The sequence below is a fragment of the Calonectris borealis genome, chromosome 8, assembly GCF_964195595.1.
Source record: "Calonectris borealis chromosome 8, bCalBor7.hap1.2, whole genome shotgun sequence".
NCBI lineage: Eukaryota > Metazoa > Chordata > Aves > Procellariiformes > Procellariidae > Calonectris > Calonectris borealis.
The window spans coordinates 31,807,428-31,831,001 of record NC_134319.1 but is presented as its reverse complement, the minus strand read 5'-3'; the positions used below and the strand labels follow the sequence as shown (position 1 = coordinate 31,831,001).

Below are 23,574 nucleotides of genomic sequence, written 5' to 3'. Positions count from 1 at the left end.
GGACTTGATAAAAAGCAACACTTGCAGGTTTTTTTTTAACTGATCCCAGAAAGGGACACATTCAGCCCTAAGATGCACGCCAATAAAAGCCCCATTGACTTAAGAAGGGAATTCACGTGTTTATCCTTCATCAGAAGTCCTCAGTAATGACACCTTACCAGCCTTGAAATCCTCAGTAAGACTACTTCTGCCATGACCCTCCGTGTCACCGCTGTCTGGCATTGCTTGGGGAAGCAATAAGCCAAGAATACCATTTTTCTGCTGATCTCTCTTTTGTTCTCCTACTTCCATTCACTCAACCTTTCCATTTGCACTACCTGTTGCACTGCATCCAATGCCAAGATGATCTCTTTGGGAAAGGGATGGTCTTTGCTCTTGCTTGATGCCTAGACTGGCATTTCTACTAGCTACAACAGACAAAATAAGGTAGAAGAGATGAGGGCAAAGTTAAACCTGCCATTATCTATGTGCCAGTTTACAGGTCTGCCTTGCTCGGTGCATAGAAAGGCACCGCAGTCACATTCACTGCTCACAGACATCAGAGGAGAGAACTGGGCAGAGCAGTGAAAACTTGCGTTTTTAGTAAATGTTTTAAAAGCTTGGAAAGATTTTCTTTTCTACTCAAGTTGGGCTTTCCTTTCCCCGAGGCAAAACAAAACATAACAATTTCTCTATGATTTTCCAGTTATTCTTAGGTAAATTCAGAGAGCTGTTTCATATTATAATTTACATGTGCACAAGAGGAATGCTTGAGCAAAAAAGAAAAAAAAAAAGATCATAAAATCGTTTAGGTTGGAAAAGACCTCTAAGATCATCAAGTACAACCGTTCATGATCGGTTAGACTAGCACTGCCAAGTCAACTAAGCCATGTCCCTAAGCACCACATCTACACGACTTTTAAATACCTCCAGGACTCAAGCACTTCCCTGGGCAGCCTGTTCCAAGGCTTGACAACCCTTTCGGCGAAGAAATTTTTCCTAATACCCAGACTAAATCTCCCCTGGTGCAACTTGAGGCCGTTTTCCCTTGCCCTATCACTTGTTACTTGGGAGAAGAGACCAACCCCCACCTCACTACAACCTCCTTTCAGGTAGTTGTAGAGCACGATGAGGTCTCCCCTCAGCCTCCTCTTCTCCAGACTAAACAACCCCAGTTCCCTCAGCCGCTCCTCATCAGACTTGTGCTCCAGGCCCTTCACCAGCTTCGTTGCCCCAAAACTGAGCCCTGGGGAACATCACTTGTGACCGGCCACCAACTTGATTTAACTCCATGCACCACCACTCTTTGGGCCTGACCACCCAGCCAGTTTTTTACCCAGCGAAGAGCACACCCGTCCATGTCACGAGCAGCCAGTTTCTTCAGAGTGATACTGTGGGAAATGGTGTCAAAGGCTTTACTAAAGTCTAAGTAGACTTTAGTAGACATAACTAAAGTCTAGGTAGACCCTCATCCACTAAGCGGGTCACCTTGTCATAGAAGGAGATCAGGTTGGTCAAACAGGACCTGCCTTTCATAAACCCATGCTGACTGGGCCTGATCACCTGGTTGTCCCGTACGTGTCGTGTGATGGCACTCAAGATGATCTGCTCCATAACAGAGGAGGAGGTCACTCCTCCGGCACTGAGGTCAGACTGACAGGCCTGTAGTTCCCCAGATCCTCCTTCCGGCCCTTCTTGTAGATGGGCGTCACATTTGCTAACTTCCAGTCAACTGGGACCTCCCCGGTTAGCCAGGACTGCTGATAAAGGATTGAAAGTGGCTTGGTGAGCACTTCTGCCAGCTCCCTTGGTACCTTTGGGTAGATCCCATCCGGCCTCATAGACTTGTGTGTGTCTAAGTGGTGTAGCAGGTCGCTAACCATTTCCCCTTGGATTAGGGGGCTTCATTCTGCTCCCCGTCCCTGTCTTCCAGCTCAGGGGGCTGGGTACCCGGAGAACAACTGGTCTTACTATTGAAGACTGAGGCAAAGAAGGCATTAAGCACCTCAGCCTTTTCCTCATCCTTTGTCACTATGTTTTCCTCCACAACCAAATGATGATTTAAAACAGGTCTAAATGAATAGTTTATATCATCTTCAATTTTAGACTCGATACATATTTATAATCTGTTTTTACATTGTGGTTTACCCCACAATGTAAAGTGGCTTAGCACGTTGTTTCCTTCCAGCTGATGAGGGCAAACTGACCACATCCGTGCTTAACTTTTCCATCTGAGAAGTAAAACTGATGATTTTAAGTCACCGTAGCTCTAAGTTTTTCTACTGCTGTGAAACATCCAGATCGAAACCGCCTTCATGGTTTAAATTAACCTCTTTTACTTTGCAATTAGGACTGGAGGTGAGGGTGTATATGATCACTTCCCATCATTCAAAAAACAAGCACTCGGTTATTAAGCTATGAAAAATTGATCATTTGCAGTTGCTGAGCCATAACTTTACAAATCTCTTCTGAGTTTGACCACTGGAATTTAAAGTGCAGTGCTCAATTTCATACCACTTCAGAAGCCAAATTACCATGTAATCTGTGAGCACCACTTGAAAATATCCTGACAATAGCACCTGGAATAGGGCATCACAGAGAAGGTAACCAGGCAGCTTTTGCAGACCTGGCTTCTGACTCAGATTTCATCTGCACAGTCTGAACGTGATTAAAACTTGAGTTTAAAAAAAGAAAAAAAGAAAAAAGAGTAAATTGAAATTTCCTGCACACAGCTAACCCTGCCTCTGGCCGAGTCCAAGCACGTGTCAAGGTTTCTCTGTAGCACGTTCCAGCCTATTGCTTTCTGAAATACTTCTCGTGTCTTCCTTCTGCGTTGGAGAAAGTCAACCAGTCAAAACTCCTTCCTTACTGTTTTGTTCATTAATCACTATCTTGCTTTGAGGGCCATGCTGAAAGGGAGACATTTCTCATCCGATCTTCAAGCCAGGGAAGGAAAATGCCCATAGACAGAGCTGGTGCTTTCCTCCTCTCTCCCAACATCTCTCACACACACAAAGCTCATCACTAACCGTGCCCAGCCTCTCGGTCAGCAGCAGGAACGCGCGGGTTTTTCTCCACGGTGCAGCTGCATGGCAGGCTGGACCCAGCAGAGATGCTGCCCGGAGGTACGGCCACCTCCAGCCACTCGGCTCCATCTCCGTGCCACCCCTCACCATCGCTCCGCTGCACAGCCGTGGCTGGCCAGGGCGCATGAGTGCTGTGAACCAGACCTCCAAAACAGTCCTGGATAAAAATAACCTTTAACGCTATTCCCATTCCTTTCCCCTAGCTCTCAAAAACACTGCTGGATATACAGTAAAGGAAGGAAATATCACAGGAGAAAAAAAATCAATTAAAAGAAATTTGCAAACCATTGTGTTAGAGCATCTCATTTAGAGCAGCCACTTTTTATCTGTAGGGCAAGTAATTGCAGTACTATCGCAGCAGTAACATCATGCATCAGAGAAGGTGACAACATTTTTAGGGGTATTTATTGTAAGCATACTAAATTCAAGACTGTGCCCCGCAAATTAATTTTCAAGGGTGACAGAAGTCAGCTGGCTAGAACTGTTATTGCTAATAGCTAGAAAAGACCCACTTAATCACTTTGCATTTTTATTTGTAGAAGATAAAGAAACATTTCTTTCACTAATAGTTTCATGCTTGTTTCATTTCATTTTATCTGGACTGCAAGATCTGTTTAATTTCATTTGATCAGTTTTCTAAGGATCTTAGAACTACCATATTTTTATAATCTTGTTATATCCATTAGATAAAAAAAAACGATTATTTGCCCCACCATTTCCCAAATGGGAAACCAAGACAGAAAGAAATCAAGTGACTTGTTCAAGGTCACGCCAGGATTCTGTAGCAAAACTGGAGAATTAGAAACCTGAACTCAATTCTGAAAATAGCCATAAAGGGAATTTCCTCACTGAATCAAAAGGGATTCTACAGATCTGGACATCTACCGCTATGTTTTTTAATAACATACATAACTGTGGATAATCCAGCTCTGAAGGAACAGATCCTGTTATTTCTCTCAGCTGAAAAAAACCAGTAAATTCTCTCTAATAAATAAAACTAGCCTATCCCCACTACCAGATGGGGGGAGCCTGAAGTTTAGCAAAAGCACTTGAAAGTATATCAATTGCTGGTTCTGAAAATTTCAAATAGCAGGTCTGCATCACAGGTGTGTCTCTGTGAAGAGGAAAAAAAGGCTAATATTCATATTTTAATTTTTTTCTCCTAAACCTTAGCAGAACCATAATGCAAGTTAAATGGAAACATCCATCTCAAAGTTCTGTACATTCAGAAACGTTGCTCATAATCTTTAACTGTTAAGTGGTGAATTGTTCAGCACTGCGGTACGTCTGGATTTTTCTGTTAGCTTTTATACAAACGTGAAATAAATTACTCCACCCCCTCTCCCCCCGATGATGGGGAAAACGACAGTTGCCAATGCAGTTTTGTTTGCAACTGTAAGCGTTTAACAGCCTCAGGAACTCTGTTTTGCTGCTGTCCAGGGACGAAGCAGGAGCGCAGAAACAACGCAACAGAAACCTGCAGAGCGAAGCCACCAACTTAAAAGGAGGAGGTTGATGTTGTGCCATGAATGGGACATGAATGAGCAAAGTAGTATATAGTATAATAGCAAGTAGTATATAGTAACAGTAGTATAGAGTAACAGCAAGTATATATATGTACCGAACAGCTCCTTGTTCACTACATTCTGTCCATATGAAGCAAATGTCCTGCAGTGGAAAACAAGATGTGTTTTCCGGAGACAGTTTCAAAATGGCGTGAGAGCAACCATTTATACACACAGAAATATCAACAGTTGCTCATTACGGTAAAACCTGAAAGCTGACCAGACAAGGCCTTTGACCTAGACCTCTAAGCCTGAACAGTGGAGCTGAAGAGATCTTCCGAACATTTTTGGCAAGTCGGACATTAACAGATGCTTTAGACTTATGCAGTGTTAATGGGAGGAGCAGGTATATCAAACTAAGTCACTGGCTGCGGCCAAGCTGCGGTTTCCATCTCTCTTCCAAGCTGTGTTGAAGTACATTGGCAGAACAACATCCATCAGGGATGTATCAAATGCTGACCACATCAGTATTTGTCCTCTGCAAAGAGGATACGAGCAGAACAGTCGAATCTGCATAAACATCACATTAATAACAGACTGGGTGAAGATTGCATTTTAATATTGAACTCCAGGTGAAGTACCTACTTATTTAAAAGTTCAGAGAAGCTTCTTCAGTTGCTAGTATTGACGAATATTTCAGTACCCACTCCGAGGGTGAGGCTGTGTGTACAGTACAAAGCCACGGGTCTCGGGCTAGGACGTCATGCTTCTTCCCCTGACTTAGGAGTTAAGGGATCGGTGTTGCAGTCAACACCCAAAGTCACACCATTGAGTTGTGCTTGGGTAAGGGCTTGGGAAACCAGCCATTCCTGGCACATACAAACCCCTATAAACAATATTTTGGAAGTTAGAGCAGAGTCACTGACTGCTTTTCTGAAGAACAGGCGAGACCACATCTGCCTCTGCTGGTTTCTCTAACACTACAAATCTACCTTAATGATCATTTACACTTCCCTCTTCCAACCTTCCTCTCTCCTCTTATGTAAACATACTATAAATACAGACTTGGCATAAAGCCCATCAATCTACCGCTCAGCTTCCCCCAATCCTAAAGGTCTTTCTCTGGACAAGCTGTGATTTACCTCCAAGTTCCTGTAAGCCTGAGCAACTTCTTCCAACCTCCATCAGCAGTAATGTGACACATGCCCTTGCGCTACTGATGAGAGACCCGTACCTTGAGAAACCAAATCCAGCATGACTCACATGGACTTCTTTATGGGCATCCTTCTTCTGCAGCTCCCATGAGCCCTTTATGGGTTCTTCAGGGTTTTGGAGGGAACACTGACAAAAGTCACCCTACCTTGTACATGCCATAGGACTTTGCCCCAAACAAGACCAAGACCTCTGGCCAGTGTCAGATAATCCGTCACTATAAGCTACTTGTATCCAAGCCAGATATTTATTGCTATTGATCTGCCTGGTCCCAGAGAAAGACTTTTGTTCTCCCAACCCGGGACTTTGACCTCAATTAAGTTATGAATTTCAATCCGATAGACTGCTCCACTTACCCTGCTGCTCTCCCTGACTGGATTAATTAGAATTAGCTAGGCTGGGAGTCACCCCGAGCGCCTCATGGATCATGTTATTTTAATAATAAATAAAGAGACAGCAGCAGCATACAAGGAAGGATTTTGAAAGATTGTTCATCCAAGAGCATCATTCAGAACCTGCCAATACTAATTTCTCTGAGTTTGATTACCTCATTTACTTCTTTTTATTTCTATTCATTAATTGAGTTTTATCCCCCATTACTTCAGCTCCCCAAATGTGCCCTTCCTATAAAGGAACCAGACACATACTTTGCTGTTACAAAGTTTTATTACTGCAGCTCATCAAAAGCATAGTTAGCAGGAATGGAATAGTCATTAAGCATTTAATAATCTAATAGTGCCGAGAAAAAAAATATATATAATAGGGGAGGGGGGAAGGAAAGGAGACGGACAAGGCAACCCTGTCTATTGCCATAAAGCGTGCACCGAGTGCTTTTTATACAGATAGTTAATTGGCTGGTGGACAAACGAGCGTCTACAAGAAGGTAACATCTAACACTGGAGAAAATGCATATATCCATTAGGATATTTTCTGACATCACAATAATGCCTTTGGAACGAGCCTAAAACGGGTTGAATACCGAAGAAATTTGATTGGCAAGGGGAAGTTTCTGAACTGGTGAGTCAGGGCCTGATAGCTACATTATTCTTATTACTCCTCCTTCCCTATGAAAGCAATTACATGCTTGAAGATGTCGGGTTGCCCAGGACTCTGCCGAAATGGATTGTCTCGGCCAGCCATGTCACAGATACTACAGAGCTATTGACCCATAAATGAACACTTACTTGTCACGCTCATTTTAATGTTTAATTGGCTGGAACTGGAGAAATGGATTTAGATGATGGAAGTTTACCTATTCTTCCAATGCTGGTACCCAGCTTACAGAGAGCCAACTCCTAACCCGAGAACAAACACGGCAGACAACTTCAACGCGCCTTCCACCTTCATGTAAGTTCAGGTCTTCATTTTATAAGAAACCCTTCTCAGGATGGGGTGATTTATTCCAGCCAAGCTGAGCCTTGTCGTAAGAGGATGGAAGACCCATTACAACACAGCTTGTCTAAGCTCAGACAGCCACTTGGTTTGTTAGATAAACTAGAAGGTTACTCCAGGATAGGATTTACTTGTTTTCTTGAAAAAGGGAGCAATTGAGCAGTCTCTCTGTGAGAGGCAAAGGGAGAATGGCACCAGCCTTTGTCTCCCTATGCAGGCAAGCACCGTTGAGACCTCTGCTACCCCTCACCGGAGGGGATTCCTGTTCACATGGATTTCCAAAAGCCTTTTGATGCATCCTCTCACCAAAGGCTATTAAATGTCACAGAGCAAGAGGGAAGGTCTTTGCACTGCTTGATAACGGATTACAAAAGTAAAGATTGAATAGGAATAAATGCCCAGCTTGCACAATTGCTGGTGATCGCTGGAGTCTCTGAGGGATCTGTGCAAGGGCTCGGGTTGTTCAACCCTCACAAATGAACAGAGAAAGCAGGCTGAGAGTGAAGCATCCAAGTCTGTTAAACCAAAAGCTGACTGTAAAATGCTACAAAAGGATCTCAGAGTGACAGGGTGAAAAAACTGCGGATGAAATTGAGCACTAATAAACACCAAGTAATGCACATGTGGAGAAACAATCTTTAGTCTAAATCCACAGTGATGGGCTCCGAACTAGCTATTACCTCTGTGGAAACAGATCATGAGTTATAACAGACAGCTCTATCATAACACCAGCTCAGTATTCAATGGTAGTTAATAAAAGGCAAACAACAAGGAGTCATTTGGGGAAAAAAAAAAAAAAAGAGGAAATAAGAAAACATCATTATACTGCTTCATTAAACCTCATATTGCACTTACAGCTTGGGCATTGAGAGAAGCGCTACTCCCTTCATCTGAAAGGAAGTAAGGAAGAACTAGAAATGATTCAAAGGGTGACAAAGAGCAGCAAAGTTACTGAGCAGCTTCCAAATGGGCTAGGATTAAGTAGATTAAACTCCTCAGTCTGAAAAAGAAGTCATCAAGCAGAATCAAGGAGGCCAATAAAGTCAAAAGCAGGACAGAGAAGGTAACTGGGGGAACAATTACTGTTTCTCATTACACAAGAACGATGGGGTCTCACATGAAATGATCGTGGCAAGTGCAAAGCAAATGCACAGTTAAACTACAGAACTCCCACTGGCATAAAAGGTGGGGAATCCAAAGAGGGATGAGAGAAATTTATCAAAGAAAAATCCAGGAACGCAAAGATAATACCAGTGGTTCAGGAAGCCTCCAAGCCACAGACTCTGGGAAAATATATGAAATCATCACTGTATGCTTACCCTACTCTGTCCCCTAAGCATTCACTCTTCCCTGCTGCTGGAGACACGATACTGAGCTAGAAAGACTCCTGCCCTGACAGCTATTCTCATGGATGCAGAAGTGACACGTACAAGTTGAGAGCCAGGAACCTCCTAAATTAGCTTTGCCATTTTGAGTGCTATTTTGCCACTTACAATCCGTGGAACCAAGAAACAGCTATGATCAGCAAAACTCTTATTTAAAATCTAAACAAAATAAGCATAAAGAGTTATTCCCCCGACATGTAAAGTGTTAGAACAATCTTATTTAGGAAAACTAACAAAAAGTACTTTGCACCAAAGACTGCAAATTCAAGACGCACCAATGATGCACTCAGAACTGGTTTTTTGTTGGTTTTTATTGTGTGCGGGTTTGTTTTGTTTTGCTTTTTAAAGCAAACTGGAAGAGACAACTGCCGACAACAGATGAATACAAAATTCCATTTAGAAAGTAAAACCAGACCTTCTCATATTGAAAAGTCCTCAGGGAGAAGGTGAGTGGCAGAATTTAACTCCTTCAAAACAGGGAAAGCTTTTTCAAGAGGGTGAACGCAAAAAAAGATGTTCTAGGAACCATCTCTCCTGAGCAAAGAGTAGCTGATTGCTCGGCAAAGGTTGTTCCTCTGCAGGGAGAGGTGACGCCAAGGCTATAGGAAATGAAGCAAGGCTGGAGACCATTCCTATGGTGATTAGAGACCATTCCTATGGCGATACTTCACCTGAAAAACCAGCTTGGCTGCCAGTGGTATCCTGTTTGCGCAGTTAACCAAACACCTTAATGAGGGGCTAAAGCATTTCCAACAATGACTTCACAAATTACAGGTGGTTTAACACATGCTTATTGCAAAGATGACCCTGGGACCAAGAGACAAAGGGGCACGGGACCATCCCATGTCCTCACAGGGAGGCATTCAAGGGAAGGCTGTTTCCTGCATCTGCAGAGACGTATAAAGACAGTAGGGAGTAACATACCTGTTTCTCCTCTGCACCAGAACACACGACAGCACCATGGTGGCCACCTGCACCTACCTCAAAGCCAACTGCTCCTGGCCTCTGTCTACTGTGAGCATTGGCAGAGATCGCAGCCATTATACCACAAAATAGCTGTGCTGGTTAGGCATGGAAACAGGCACAAGGCTTTCTGATGCGGAGGGTGGTCATGCTCCCTGAGCTAAAACTATGCGCCTACTGCCAGACTGCATTCCTTCTGCACCAGCACTGGCCACGGAAAGTGCTTGCCTCTGCACAACACAACCCTCAATACAAGGTGATGCCCACAAGCCATGCAGTCTCACAGCAATCCATTAAAATGTGCTGCTGTCCTCGGTCCCTGGCTTTAAACCCTGCATTTTGATTACCCTGAAAGCAGCTTTAGATTTTGAGAGTAAAGCAACAGAGACCACTGCTAGTTTTTTCAGGACCAGCTCTTGGATTTCACTTTTCAAACGCTGGTTTTGCACGTCGCGGTTGAAAGGACTGTGTGGAACCTGAAATCACTGCTGGAACAACACAGAAGCCCGCAGTTGCTTTCTCGGCTGGTGAGCCTGCTTTGCAGGCAATGCTGCACGCGCACTGCCGCAGCAAGGGTGCCAACTGCTTTGCTGCACCAGCAATGAAGCAATGATTCATATATCTACAGGGAGCAGAAGAAACAAAGACTGTACATGTCAAGCTGGAAGGTGGGAAGAAACAATGCAAAAAAGCCCAGCCTCCACAAGCAGAAGGAAACATCTCACCGTCTGTACAACCTACAGTTTGTGTTGATGAGGCTTGAGGTGTCTTCAGAAGCTGAACAGCAAACCAGGGATAAATCTCTGCATCTCCCAGCATATATTTAGAGCTGCAAATATTTTGCAAATGTTTCTGCTGAAAGGGACTTTTCTCCCAGTAGGTAAAATCAGCATCTGCTGAGTGGTGACCATTTAACATTCAACCTGCTGCCAATCTACATTCCAGAGAGACCTGCAGGAGAGACATGGAGCTGTGCCACTTCTAATAACTGTGTGACTGGCACCATGTCAATGCTTTAATGTAGAAAGCTACCCTCTGTCACTAAGCAGATCTCTCCTTTCTTTTGGCTAATGGCTTTCACACCCATTGGCAACAACGTCAAGACTGAAGGGGTATGAGCCTGCAGAGTCTTCTGAGATCTGCCTGGCAAAGCTGACTACAGAAATATTGAGACAGGGATTGGGGGGGGGTATAAGGAAAGAAGGAAACTATTGTGGTTAATAATTCTGCTCTCATGGCTTTGCTTTTCATCTTTGTTTAGTGTTTTCATCCGTTTGCCACTGTACCCTCCTACCGCAGCAATGGTCAATTCAGCAGTACCTGCGACATCCTTCGCTTGCTGTGAGCATAACTACGCCAAACCCTCTGCAGCAATCATCAGATCCAGAGCAGGGTCCCTCCTGGCTTTATGAGCCAGGCTTTTAGCATATTTAGGGGGAAATTTATACTAGGGACATTAACTGCAAGGGCACAAGGCTCAGGCATTTTCCTTTTTAATCTCGGCCAGGTTTAGAGAATGGTCATAACAGCAGAGTACTTTGGCAGCTGGCATCCTACAGGTGTGTTTGCACCGATCAGCTTGCAGCAAAGGTGGTGGGCTGCATGGACACACACACGTATTCCCTGGGGAGGAGGAAAGCTGTCTAGATACAGTCTGTGGCCTTTGGTCCTCGGTCAGAACAGTCAAGATGCCCACACTGATTTCCTCAACATCTTCCTACAGATACGGAAAAATGAGGGCATGACCTATATTCGGTGCAGGAGGCAGGGAAGGGATGCATGTTTGCCGAGACCAGCTTCATTTTTAAATGTCTACGCAATGCCTCCAACGCGAGGCCCATGCAGAGACTGAAGCAGTTCGTATTCTTGTTGTGAAATCCAAATGAACAAGATTGGAAAAAAAAAAAAAACAACCCAGGCAGTGACAGGCAGGCAAGCAGGCCTGACTTTTCCTTGCTTCTTTTTATCCTATACAGACACAATCCTTTTAGAGTCAGGCAGGAAAACAGAAAAACCATACAAATAAAACAAAACCAACAGACCACCAATCTTAGCAATCTTCGACATATCCATAATTTCTACTTCATTTTTAGCTAATGGTGGAAATTAGTCTTTGGATAGTTGATAAAAATCAACCTGTCTCTGCTGGGTTAGTACCATGATCTGTGGCCCAGCAACTACTTCCAGTACAATTGATTTTCCTTTTTGGCAACCAATAGGCCAGTCAATAATAATGTTGTTTGAGAAGGATTGAGTCATGAGGGAGATGAACCCTCCCTGCCATTTATTATGTTTGTATTGTCTCCACTTGAAAAGATTTTTTCTTTTTTTTCTTCCCTCCCCCCCAACGAGGACGTGAGTGAAGGTATTACAAGGGGACGTGAGTGAAGGTATTACAAGGGGACGGCTACTCCACGTCCCAGCCTCCAAAAGCCCTCTGACTCACCAGTGTGTTAGCATGCAAATACAGAGGAGGGAAGCAGCTATCTGCTAAAGGTGCGTGGCAGGGGACTGGAAAAAAGACAAGCTGGGGAGGCAACCACACTCCTCCTGCTACTCTAGATGTCTTTTAGAGAAAAAAAAAAAATTCCAGCTAACTCAAAATCACATGCTAACAAGCAGGACTTCAGACAGCTGTGCAGCCTTGCGTGAATTGGTACAAGATACAGATGCAACATTGGCACCAAAGAGCAACCAACTCTCTCTGCAGACAGCACAGACACTAGATGCTTTTCACTTAAATTACTGGTGTATATGAATGAATAAAATAAAATCCACATATACTAGCAACAGATTTCCTAACCTGATGATTTTCAGCTTTGGTTCTCAAGTTTCCTTCTCAAACCCCTGAGGGTCCATAGGTGACCATTGAGAACTTGCTGACAAATGGTTTAAAGCCTCAGTACGGTGATCTGCACCTTTACTAGAAAAGTGAAAGGTCAGCAAATAGAAACTGAAGATCAGTTATAGCTTTTTTCATCCTTGTAGTCATAATTATAGTACAATTTTAGCATACATAAATGATTACCATAACATAATAAGCTGATAAGCTGATTAACAGAACTGCACAACGATGTAGTTTAAAAATCATAAAACAATATTTAGATACAATTTTAACTCAGCTGCTCTACCACACAGATACGTACACAGCCCTTAAGTAGCCTGTGTGTCAAGTGATACAGTTCCGCTTACAACTAACAATATTTATTTTAAGACTTGTTCACATGGCCAGATAGACTTTTTCGGAGAAGCTGATCTGTGGCAGCCACTCCAGGATAGTTCCCCATGCATTCCCACGGGCACGCCCTGAACGCACAGATTATTATTTTGGAATAAAGAGTACCCACAAATGGAACAAAGTGCAGCCAGAGCAAGTCTAGGAGGAGAGTCTATGGTCTACTGTTTTGATGTTACAAATGAGAGATGCTATTTGTCCTTCCCTCTCTCATTGGACAATTACTATCTCACGATGCCCTTCATCATCCTTAAAACAGCGCTAGTAATTTGTATACCTGCAATGCTCCCTGCGTAGGATAAGCAATCACGTCAGGCCTTTGCACCAGGGCACAGAATCCTCCTTTTCAAGCCTTGCTCTTGCAGGAGGAGGTGACCAGACTTAGACCCTGCCCCAAGAGCACTCTTCCACCTAATAGCACTGAAGCAGTACGCTGTGCCTAAACTTGCCCCTGAATACACTACAGGACCTCCTCTGAAAGTACCTCACATCCAGGAGCAGAGCCGAATTCTGCTGCCTCCTCCACGCTGGCATTGCACCACCAGATACAGCTGAGGACAAATGCAGTCTCCGACCAGGCCAGCTGGCTGCTCCTGGCACGGGGAGCACCGAGGGTGCCATGGCAGAGCCGCGGGGGAGCGCGAAGCTGGGGTGCAGTTCTGCACGGCTTGCATTCCGTGCCTCCCCTGGCCCCAGAAAACCTCCTCTCCCAGGCCAGAGAAAACATTGCAAGGCAAAACTCTCCCTGTAGGGGAAAAAGGTTTTCCTTTGCTGCTCATCTTCTGCAAGGAAAACTTACTCATGTCTTCATATATTTTAAAGCTAGAAATGGATATTACAATCATGTTGCCGACCTCCTTCAGAACTGTTATGTTAGGAATATACTCCCCTTCCTTTCACTTCATCACTGAATTAAAAGCGTACATTTTAGGCAAACACTTCCAGTGGAAGGAGGCTGTTTTCAGACTAAGTCCCAAGCTCTGGGTATTTCCACCAGAGTTCCAAAATACCGTCCCACCACCCACTTTGAAATGGCCTCTGGCGCTGAAGATTTAGGTAATTCAATTACACAAATGTCCCTTTTCAACCAAGTAGAGAAGCCTGTTGCCTTTCTGTATTCCCTTGCCCATGGCAATCGCTTACCACCTCTTTTCAAATGTGCTATTAGAGCTAATTATGAACAATCAGAGAACTCAATGGCTGCAGCTTTTCAGCGACATCAGTGAACCACCCTTTTGAAACTGCAGTACCACTGTTTAAAACCAAAAGCACGGGCGCTGGACCCCTGCAGTCCAGGAGCGTGTGATTATTCCCAGAATTAAAGCGGTTTCAAGCAGGCTACAGGAACGAGCAGAGCCAGGCGACCTCCCCTCCTGCTCCCAAACTGTCTGTTTATCAACAAAGAGCAATAAGTTGACTCTTGCAGAGCCTCTTGATCCAGCGACTGCAAGTACTTTGACAATAGATAGTATAAAGATAACTAAAATGAGGGACCAAAAAGCGAGTAAGGCACATCTACAGGTACAGTGAACTGGTATGACTTGCTCTAGGTCACTTAGCAGAGCACCGCCATCACCGTCTGCTTAGGGCAGCTAAATCCTTTAGCACGCTCCAAGAGAGCCAAGATGGAAGAGCATTTATTAAAAAGGTAATGGAAGAGAGCATAAATCTGTCGCGCTGTTTGACTAACTTTTTAGAAGCATACTAAAACACACGCAATGTAAAAAAAAATTGCCCTATAACATTTCTCTCCTCCACTACCTGCTCATAACCCTCATAATCCCTAATTTATTCTTTATCACTTATGCTGCCTGCATGCAGGTACCGCTGCAAAATTGAACGAGACCGAAAAACACCTGAAGACCTGAGCAGCGGGTGGAAATCGCAGAAGCTGCTTGCACACCGGGCTCTGGCAGAGGTGCTGCATGCAAAGGGAACCTCTACGGAGAGCACATCGCTCCGAAATAACAGTGCCACTGACTCAAGTCACCAGAGATTCCCATACACTTAACCCACCCTTCTTTATAGCCTACACATTAACTGATAGTGCATTTGGTAATGTAGAATAGCAGGCGCTGCGGTGTTTATGGCCTGTTAGGAAGCCAGTTTTTTCCCCTCTCCTTTTTTCTTCTGGTTGCTCTTAAAATTCCTTCTGCTCTTGCTTTGGATGTGAATTCTTACAGGGTAAAGGTCAAAATAAAAAAAAAGAGAAATAAACATTAGGTCACAAAGTCTTGAAATGTTATTGCAATTTATATATGGCTGAGAATAAAAATGTGTCTGCCTTCTCTGGGAACACACCTACGTGCGAACAGAGACCTTTATAAAAAATTCTCCTTTATTACCTTGGTGCAAAAAAAAAAAAAAAAAAAAATCAAAGATTGATTTTCTTTTTATGGCTATTATTAACCTTTTGTTACTGGCCAAAAATAATCTGGTTAGAAAATGTGCAATACATCAAAAAGAAAAAAAGAGAAGAAGAATTTAACAGAAAACTAATGTTCAGGGAAAAAATAAGATGACTCTCCCTACAGTCTTTTCTTCTAAGAGTCAAACTTTACCTCCAAAGAAATGAGACAAGCGTCAAAGAGAAGTGACTTTTCAGACTGCTGCGGCGCTACAGCATCCCAGACAGACCCACCTCCTGGGCTGCCAGGGCAAAGGGGACGGGCAGGTGTCTGATCCGACTCCTCACTGATTTCAATGCAAAGCTGTTCCCATATGTACCCGACACGTCACTCACCCGCTCTGACTGAAAGGCGATGGTCTAGTCTGACAGCGGGGCATGCAAAGCCCCCCAGTTGTACTGGCTCCACTGCCCCTCTTCCACGTAAGGAAAAACTCTTATAAAATCCATTACAACTGAAACCCCTGAGGTCTAAGCATGAAGATCCGTATCTCACCAGCTACTGCAGAGCCGTGCTTCCTAATACCTATTCCACCAGCACCTCTGCCCAGGCAAAAAAGACTTTTTTACAACAATTTCATGTGTGTGTAAATACCAACACAGCTATTTGTAGCCTGTGAACACTACAGGTCTGCTGAGAAGCCTGCAGATTGCAACTGTGCTTAAGGTCCGCCTCTCACAAATTCCCAAAGCACCTATCGCAAGGCTGCTTAAGGTCTCACTGGTAAGAGCTAGCAAATTTGTCAGCAGAGGTGTATCTATGTCCAAACGGGGCAGGAGGACAAAGCCAATAAGTGTCACGCTAGTAAAGAGCAGTCAATCATAATTTGACAGAAATATGTTGGACGATTATTTCTGAACACGATCACATTTACACAGGTCAGCCCTTAATTACAAGCAGCTAACAAAAGTAGGAGCGTTGACTCATGAGCACAGGCAGACTCAAGCTGGCTGGAATGAACCACTTGCAAAGCAGTTGTGGAACCAGCGCAGTTCACAGCCTGGTCTGTTAAGGTACCCTAAAACCGCTGCTAGTTAAGCTCAGACACGTGGGCTGCAAAGTACAGTGGCTAAAAAGCTGCTTATGTTCAGTTAAGTCAAATTGTGCTAGAAATGATGACCCCCAAGGCGGTGAGGTGGGTATGTGGGGATGGAAATGGCATAAGCCGTTCGACTTTGCCATCAGTCAGCACTGAGATCCTGCTGTAGCTATCACGTGCCCACCACACCATGACCTGAAGCATCACCTACCGCTGTGGGGTGCTCTGCCAGAAACAGGCATTTATTGGACGCTCTTCTGCTAGGCAAAGTGGGATTCTCTTTCCATTAGTCCACAGAGTTCTGCTGAGAGTATAGTGTTACAAAAAAATACATTGGAGAATGCACTTTATGTAGGAAGCTACCAAACAGCTCGTACGCAGGAAATCCCTCCTGTCATCTGTACCACGAGTCACATTGGAAGCCACAACCAGGTGATCAAAAAATTTTACTGCACGGAGAAGTTTCAGCAGGAACTGAAAAAGGCCCCTCATGACTACGTATTTCATGCAACCAAATTCTGTTATTTTTCCCAGGTTACCTTTTTTGGATGTTCTTCCCTGTGATAAGTGCTCTGACAGAACTTGCTTTGGAGTTTTGGAAGAATTCCGTTTCATGCAAAAGATTTGGTCAGGAGGCTACGTAACACATCAATCAAATTCAACTTTTTATTCCTTTCTTACCTGGCTGTTAACGTCAGCAGCGTGCTGTAACAGTACTGAAACCAGCTCCTTGTGTCCTCTGTCGCACGCCCAGTGGAGCAGAGCCCGGCCCTGCAACATCCAGGAGAAAATTAACAAAGCCAGCAAAAAAAAAGCGCAGCGAATCACAGTCTTGCTAGGAAGTATTGGGTACCAATAACAAAATTAACACGGACTTTTTAAAAAGACTACACTGAGTATGTAACATCCTATTGCTCCTGATTTGGACTTACAGAATAACGCTAGAAATGTTAAAAGTGACACACAGTTCAATTTTTCATTAACTTAACATCAAACCCACAAGCCAGCAAAAATTCAGAGGAGAAAAGCAGCAAAGCATGAAAAGCAGGAGCCATGACATGATTTGTTTTCCTGTATAGATTTGGGATTTTGACACCTCTGACTTTTCTGGGAGCAACAACTTACGCAGTAAGGGTATGATTTTCAATGCTGCCTAAGTCACTCGGACGCCAAGTCCCGAAAAGCTCATTCCTCTGGCAAGTCCAAAACATTCAACCTCACGGGCCCTGCCTCTGCTGCAACAGAAGATTAAAACTGGGTGTCTGGGCAGGCATCACCCACGAGCATCCCCCTCTCAGCTCTGCAACACGGGCTGCTGCTTCCATGCCTCCAGCCCCTCCCAAACCTCTGCAGTTTTCTTCCCATCCCCTTTCTACAAGTCTCTGCACACCTGAAGTCTCTCTGCTTGTCTCTGCCACCACGGGAGGGGATGCAATGGAAGTTCAGATCTTCCGGCCCGTCAAGGACATGGGAAGTAGCTCAGGACCCCTCTGAGGGCTGACACGCACATCTGAAAACCCAGCTGGCCTCGGAAAGGGCTATGGAAGTAGTGAAGTGAAGCCAAGCTTTTGGGGTTGGGTTCATGGGTGCCGCTCTGATTCTGGGCTAGAACAGGCAAGCCGGTGAAAGGCAATGCTTGTTTTTGCAACAGGACATCACGGCAGAGCTGTGAAACAGTTTCAAACACTTTAACACCCTGCGCTGAGGCTGGAGCGCTTATCTTCTTAGAATGCAAAAATGCACTCAAAGAGCATTTTGACGAGCAGCTCTAAGACATTTTCTATGAACTACAGAAGATCTTATATAGCGGCAACTCCAAAGACAAAGGTTTGAGATGGAAGGTTTTCTTCTTTGTTTACTATGTACACTTAGTAAATTAGAGTTACTGTTACTGTCAGTCTCTCCTGATTTAGGATGGCATGTGGCACACTTGCAGGGGATTCCTTGGAAATCACCCTGTAGATAACCGAGAAATCCTCCCCCAAGCTGTGACACCGTCAGACTGACCTGTGTTTTCCAGTATGCTACACAAAACCGTCGCAGACCTTCACAGATGAAATCAGTTAAATTAGCCCACGCCTGCACATAAATCTCTCGATAGAGCAGTGGGAAACAAGGTGAGCGACTCATTTATCTGCTAATGGGAACTGTGAGCCAAATTTCCCAACCACGGTGCCAAAACAGCAGGAGGGGCAGACGACGCTTGCAACCGAAGCTCACGCTGCTTCTGCTGGATATTCTTGGGCAGGGCAGCAGAGGTAGAACATGATTTTGAGTAAGGGAATGCGATCCCAGACACAAGGCATTAAGCTTTTTAACACACTTTTTGACCCAGCAAGTAATTAATTTTTGTAACACATAATTTTAATGTTACAATAATTAACCTTGAATTAGAATGAATTTTCTGACAATGACTTTCTATGGAAGCACTGATGACATCCATGGGCCATTTAATGATTAATGTTCTTGCACTCAACACCACTATCAAAGTCTAAAAAGGGGAAAGAGTACAATTTAAAACAATTGGTAAACATGGAAAGATCTTTAATTCATGTTTAGCATCCTTAACTTATCTCTGGACTGGTAATTAGTCTTAAGATTTCAGTTGGACAAATACCAACTTTTTTTGTGCCACAGATGTTTATTTGAAAAGAAAGAAGCACTATCTGCAATATGCACAATAGCAACAAATACCTCAACAGATGATTTCAGTTTTTTTATATATGTGGAAAGGAATAATACTGTAATTACACAAGTGTAATTATCGTGCAATTACACGACAAAATAAAAGCATTTCTATCCTTTATATAAAAATCCACATTACAGATTAGTGGCTATAATATGTTGGTTTGCATTTATCTCTGGACAAGCAGAATCTCATTTTATTGGTGCTGAACTTGGCTGAGCCCAACAAAGGAAAACCAACAGTTCGGGAGAGACATTGCTGCCAATTCTGTCAGCTCAGGGGTACTGCAGCAGTGTGCAACCGGTCCCTTCCCATGACACTGGAAGGCTGGTTCTGCTGCAAATGTTGCCTTTTGAACAAGACAAGAAAAACTGAAGCCTGATCATCTATAGTCATTAAAAATCTCCTTGGGCTATTTGCAGGAGTATGGATTTCAAGCCCTGGGCCAATTCCACTTTGGGTAATTACACTCTGCTTACCTATATATTTTCTCTGCAATTCTAAATGGATACAATATTTTCCAATTAGTGCCTTAAATGGCTCTGCATTGTAATTGTGCACTATTAAAAAGCTGACACGTTCCACCCAAGGAATGTCTGCATCCTTGCAGCGTGTTATGCCGTAAACTCAGGGTGTAAGGGACTTTGGAGACCTTCTGTGCAAAAGCACACCATTTGATGTAGAAGTAAAAAGACCTGCAGAAGAATCTCAACCTACTTACTGTATAACAAAAAGCATTACTAAGAGACTTGTATTTAAAACAAGATAATATTCACTACTGTTTGCATAGTATCAGGCTCAGGGGTTCTAGCTAAAGCTCTTACACAGCTATACGCAGCTACGAAGTCCAGTTGTTTCCCATGCCTTCCTTAAAACAAACCGTAGTGACAAGACAAACTTGAACAGAATGTACAATCCAACTCTTTGCATAGCATGGATATCACCTATGCATGTTGAAAAATTCTTTAGTCTGCAGAGCTGCTGCTTTATATCAGCATGTAACATGTGTTTCTGTGTTTAAATAACATGGCAGAAATCTTAAGAGCCACAGATTGAGCTTTCCCAAAACACTTCCCATACGACTATTTCATTAAGCAGCGAGAGACTCAAAGCAACACGAACAATTTCATGTAGGAAAGCACTGCAGTAGTGAGGTCTTAATGCAATCAAACATCAAGGTACTCCCTCCATGCAATTCAAACACATAACAGTTGTTGCAGAAGTTACCTGAGAGGATGCATTTTCCCCTGCCTTTGAAGTATTTAATAAAAAAAGCATAAAAATAGCCCCAGTGCACTAACCCTGCCTCTTAAATCTTCTGTGCTTTGCTTGGATAACCGCTGCCAGCTTGGCCAGCTTCTGCAGCAGTTTCTCAAGCCAACAGCACATCAATTTTGCTCAGCTCCAAGTCACAGGGTGTTCACAAACAAAGCACAGGACAGGGATTTGTCTCAGATATACCGAGCCTCAGCAGACAAACGGATGGGAATGATTTTCACATCAATTAGCCAGTGCAGAGAAAGAGGAGAACAAAGCCAACCTGAATGGATGTGCTACAATATTAAGCTATACTTCTAGGCACGATGTTCGCAGTTGTAATGGCTGTATAGCAATGGGAGCCACTCTAACTTGTGGCAAGTGTTTTATTACTGGTAATTAAGAAGAGAGAGATCTAGAATGGCTGCATCCCCCCATGATAGCAAAAACAGTGAATGGAAGGGCCATTGTTGCAATTATGCAGATAAACTTCAGATTTGGTTTGGAAGCCAATCACTTTCAGAGCTCCGAAATATTTGGGGAAGTTTTTCTGACAGGAGTAAGCCTGTAAATCCAGAAGCATGTAATCCTTCTTCAAACCCATTTTCTTCCTGTCCTTTCCTTGGCAAGCTGGCACCAATTTGGCACTTGCTGTCTGAAAAGCACAAGGATCGGGGACTAAGCGAGCATCATTTCAGATGCCTTTCATTAAAGTTTTGGCAAGGGCTTAAATACTGCACACAGGTAACATGTTTGTTTACTGGGATTTCTCCAACGATTAAAAAAAAAATTCTCTATCTACAACCTCCACAGCCCTTGGCACAAATTACAAAAGCAACTCATCTATGCCTTTGAACAGTTCCTCGTTTGTTAAAAGTTGAAGAAATACTGTTCTCAAAAAGGCAGCAAGCAACCCACACTACCAGGATCTGCCTGTGGCGACTTCACAGCCACAGTCCATTTCTTATTTCATTAGTCCTGCTGACATACGTAAGAGAAACGGGTTGTTTTAGTCTGTGCTACTTCTTCTAAGTGAATGCAAGCTATTCTGTTGAACTCTGGGCAATTTAGATACAGTAAATGGAAGCTTGTACATGATTACTGTCATTAGATTCTTTGTTTAATTCTGAATTGAAGTTTATTATATCCAAACTGTTAGCAGGTATGCTGGCTTGAATGCTGTACTTGAAGATCTATTTTTTTTAATCTATGGGAGGAGACCACTTACGCGTCGAAAGTTGCCAAGTGCATCTATCTAAACCCCAGCTATTCTATTGCCCTTTCTGAAATCCTTTTGCTCTGAGTAAGTTGGCTTGTCCCCATTTTACATTTTTGTTCTTGATTTCTTTTCTCCTTTCGCTAACTTATTTCAGGTTTGCACAAAACGAGGGGATACAATTAGATACAGTACTAACACATCACATGGAAATAAAATCTAAACACCTTACAACCTCAGTCAAGTCTTTATTGTACAAGGAAAGGCTGAGCCTAGCGTCTTTGCAGTTTAGCACGAGACTATTTGGTGCTTCAGTAGATTTTGTTCCATAACAAGTTAACTCTTTGTATGTATCCCTGCTGCCATTTTAAATTTATATGCATTTAAATCAAAGGATTGACAGCATGAGTTATGTTCAGAGGGCTAGGAGAGGCATCTTTTGGATACGGCAGGATGTATTTATACAGTAACACTAAAATAGTTAATAAAAATGACAAGATTATGCTTGCATACACTTCACTATACCAAAGGCTCGGTCTGAGTTCTCTCTAGTCTAAAATGGGTTCTAAAACTTCAATCAACCTGCACGATATTGGAAAATAAGCTACCCTCCAGATTGTGAAGAACACGTTTGGATACCGAACAACATTGGTAATGGTTTCAGCTCCTTAACACAACATGAAATAAATATTTCTTTCGGATTTTTCTTTTTAGGATGCTAATTTTTTTTTTTTGTACCAGTTAGAGCCAAGCCTAAGGAAGGCAGCACTTGCCAAAAACCCGGTTTGAGCCTTTGCCGGGGTAAGCCAAAATCACTGAGGCTGCGAGAATTTCATCTATGGGGGAATTTTGCACCAGCGGGAATCTTTCCGTGAGTCCTTCACAGGTAGGCAGGGTTTTCAGCGTCCTATCTGTGCTGAAGCAATTCTGCAATAGTCACGCGCTAACACCCGTTAGTTCTGACGTAGGTCTTCTCTTGATCAGAGACTCGTGGATAATTCCCAAAGAGGATGTTGCCCGGCAGTTTTCAGATCTGGCTCTAAGCATTTATGTTGTTAGAGCACAAAAATATTTTGGCCATCTTTCACCAAATATTTTGATTTTTTTAAAAAACAAAATTTCTTTGGCTGAAAACAAGCACATTTGTTGCTTGAAGACAAAGGAAGGTATGAGCTTCTGAACCCTGCTAACTACGAAAGAGCATCTTGCCAGTGGAAATGAAGCAACACTAACATGATGTTATTACACACTTATTACAAGTGTGTGATCCCAAAAATGAGCTTTTTTTAATGGAAAGACTCCAGCCGTGTTCTGTGGGACTGCCCTGGACATTTACTTCTGTAACCTGTGATCGGCAGAAGGAGAGATGGAGCTCAGTAATGGCGCTGTTGCAGTGACTGTGTGGCACATGACAGTTTCAGTTCATTGAATTTATGATGTGAAATTCCAACCCTGATCGTGAACACCCTCCCTCCTCTCCTCTGAAAATTAATTCACATGAATTCCTGATTAATAATAAAAGGCTCTGCCATCAGCATTCAGAGCCCCAGCCGGGGCTGTCATGGCTCAGAGGGCAGAAATCTGCTTAGAGCTACAGGAGAACCCAACTGAATTTGTGGCGTCTCAGTCTATGAATGTGTAAGCACTTCATCTGTTCACCAAAACACAATGTGCTGGAAAGCAGCGGGCAAAAGTAGCTGTACATACGATGGACCACGAGCAGGGCTAGGTGGCAGTATGCAAGCATCGAAACCAAGGCGATAAAGCTGGTACCGCTACATTTCCTGAAGGATGAACAGGAAACTGTCCACGCCAGATGTTTACTTTTACCAAGAAAAGGATCAAGCCAATTCACAATTTTCGACACTTACCTTTTTCTTGAGGTTTCTGGCAATGCCTGTATTATCTCCCTATGGGGAAATGGTGTTTTGAGTCTGATGAGCAGAGAAAGACTGGACGATGTCACTGTTTTTGTGAAGCTGGAAAGCTTCACAAAAGAAAAAGAAAAGAAAAAGAAAGAAAAATGGGATTTGCCCTCCACCTGGGAATGACGAAAAGCTGATGGCATGGCAGAAATCCTACTTCACCCGTGAACAGAGTTCATCGGTCAAAAAAGCCATTTCCCTCACTTACTACTTCTATTTGACCACATTTAGTGTACAAGGTGGGGAAAGGGGGTATTCAGAAGATCTTATTCTGCAAGTGGCTGCT

At 43.4% G+C, this 23,574-nt stretch overlaps 1 protein-coding gene across 26 annotated transcripts in view; it reads right to left on the bottom strand.

Moving 5' to 3' along the window:
* The window catches only part of ACBD6 (acyl-CoA binding domain containing 6), an 89,835-nt gene that overhangs the window by 27,899 nt on the left and 38,362 nt on the right, over positions 1–23,574 (bottom strand). For 7 of the 26 annotated variants that reach the window (XR_012674562.1, XM_075156808.1, XM_075156812.1 and 4 more), the window contains 3 exons: positions 23,235–23,273; positions 16,886–16,975; positions 13,242–13,502 (listed from right to left, as the gene is read on the bottom strand). Coding sequence is in view for 25 of the 26 variants with exons in the window: in XM_075156808.1 (XP_075012909.1) it covers positions 13,242–13,502; positions 16,886–16,975; positions 23,235–23,273 (390 nt within the window). In the remaining variant the exon portion in view is untranslated. Of the gene's footprint in view, positions 1–12,427; positions 12,446–13,241; positions 13,503–16,885; positions 16,976–23,234; positions 23,274–23,574 lie in introns of those variants that run through there. The other 19 variants (XM_075156821.1, XM_075156826.1, XM_075156825.1 and 16 more) reach the window with 4 other exon arrangements.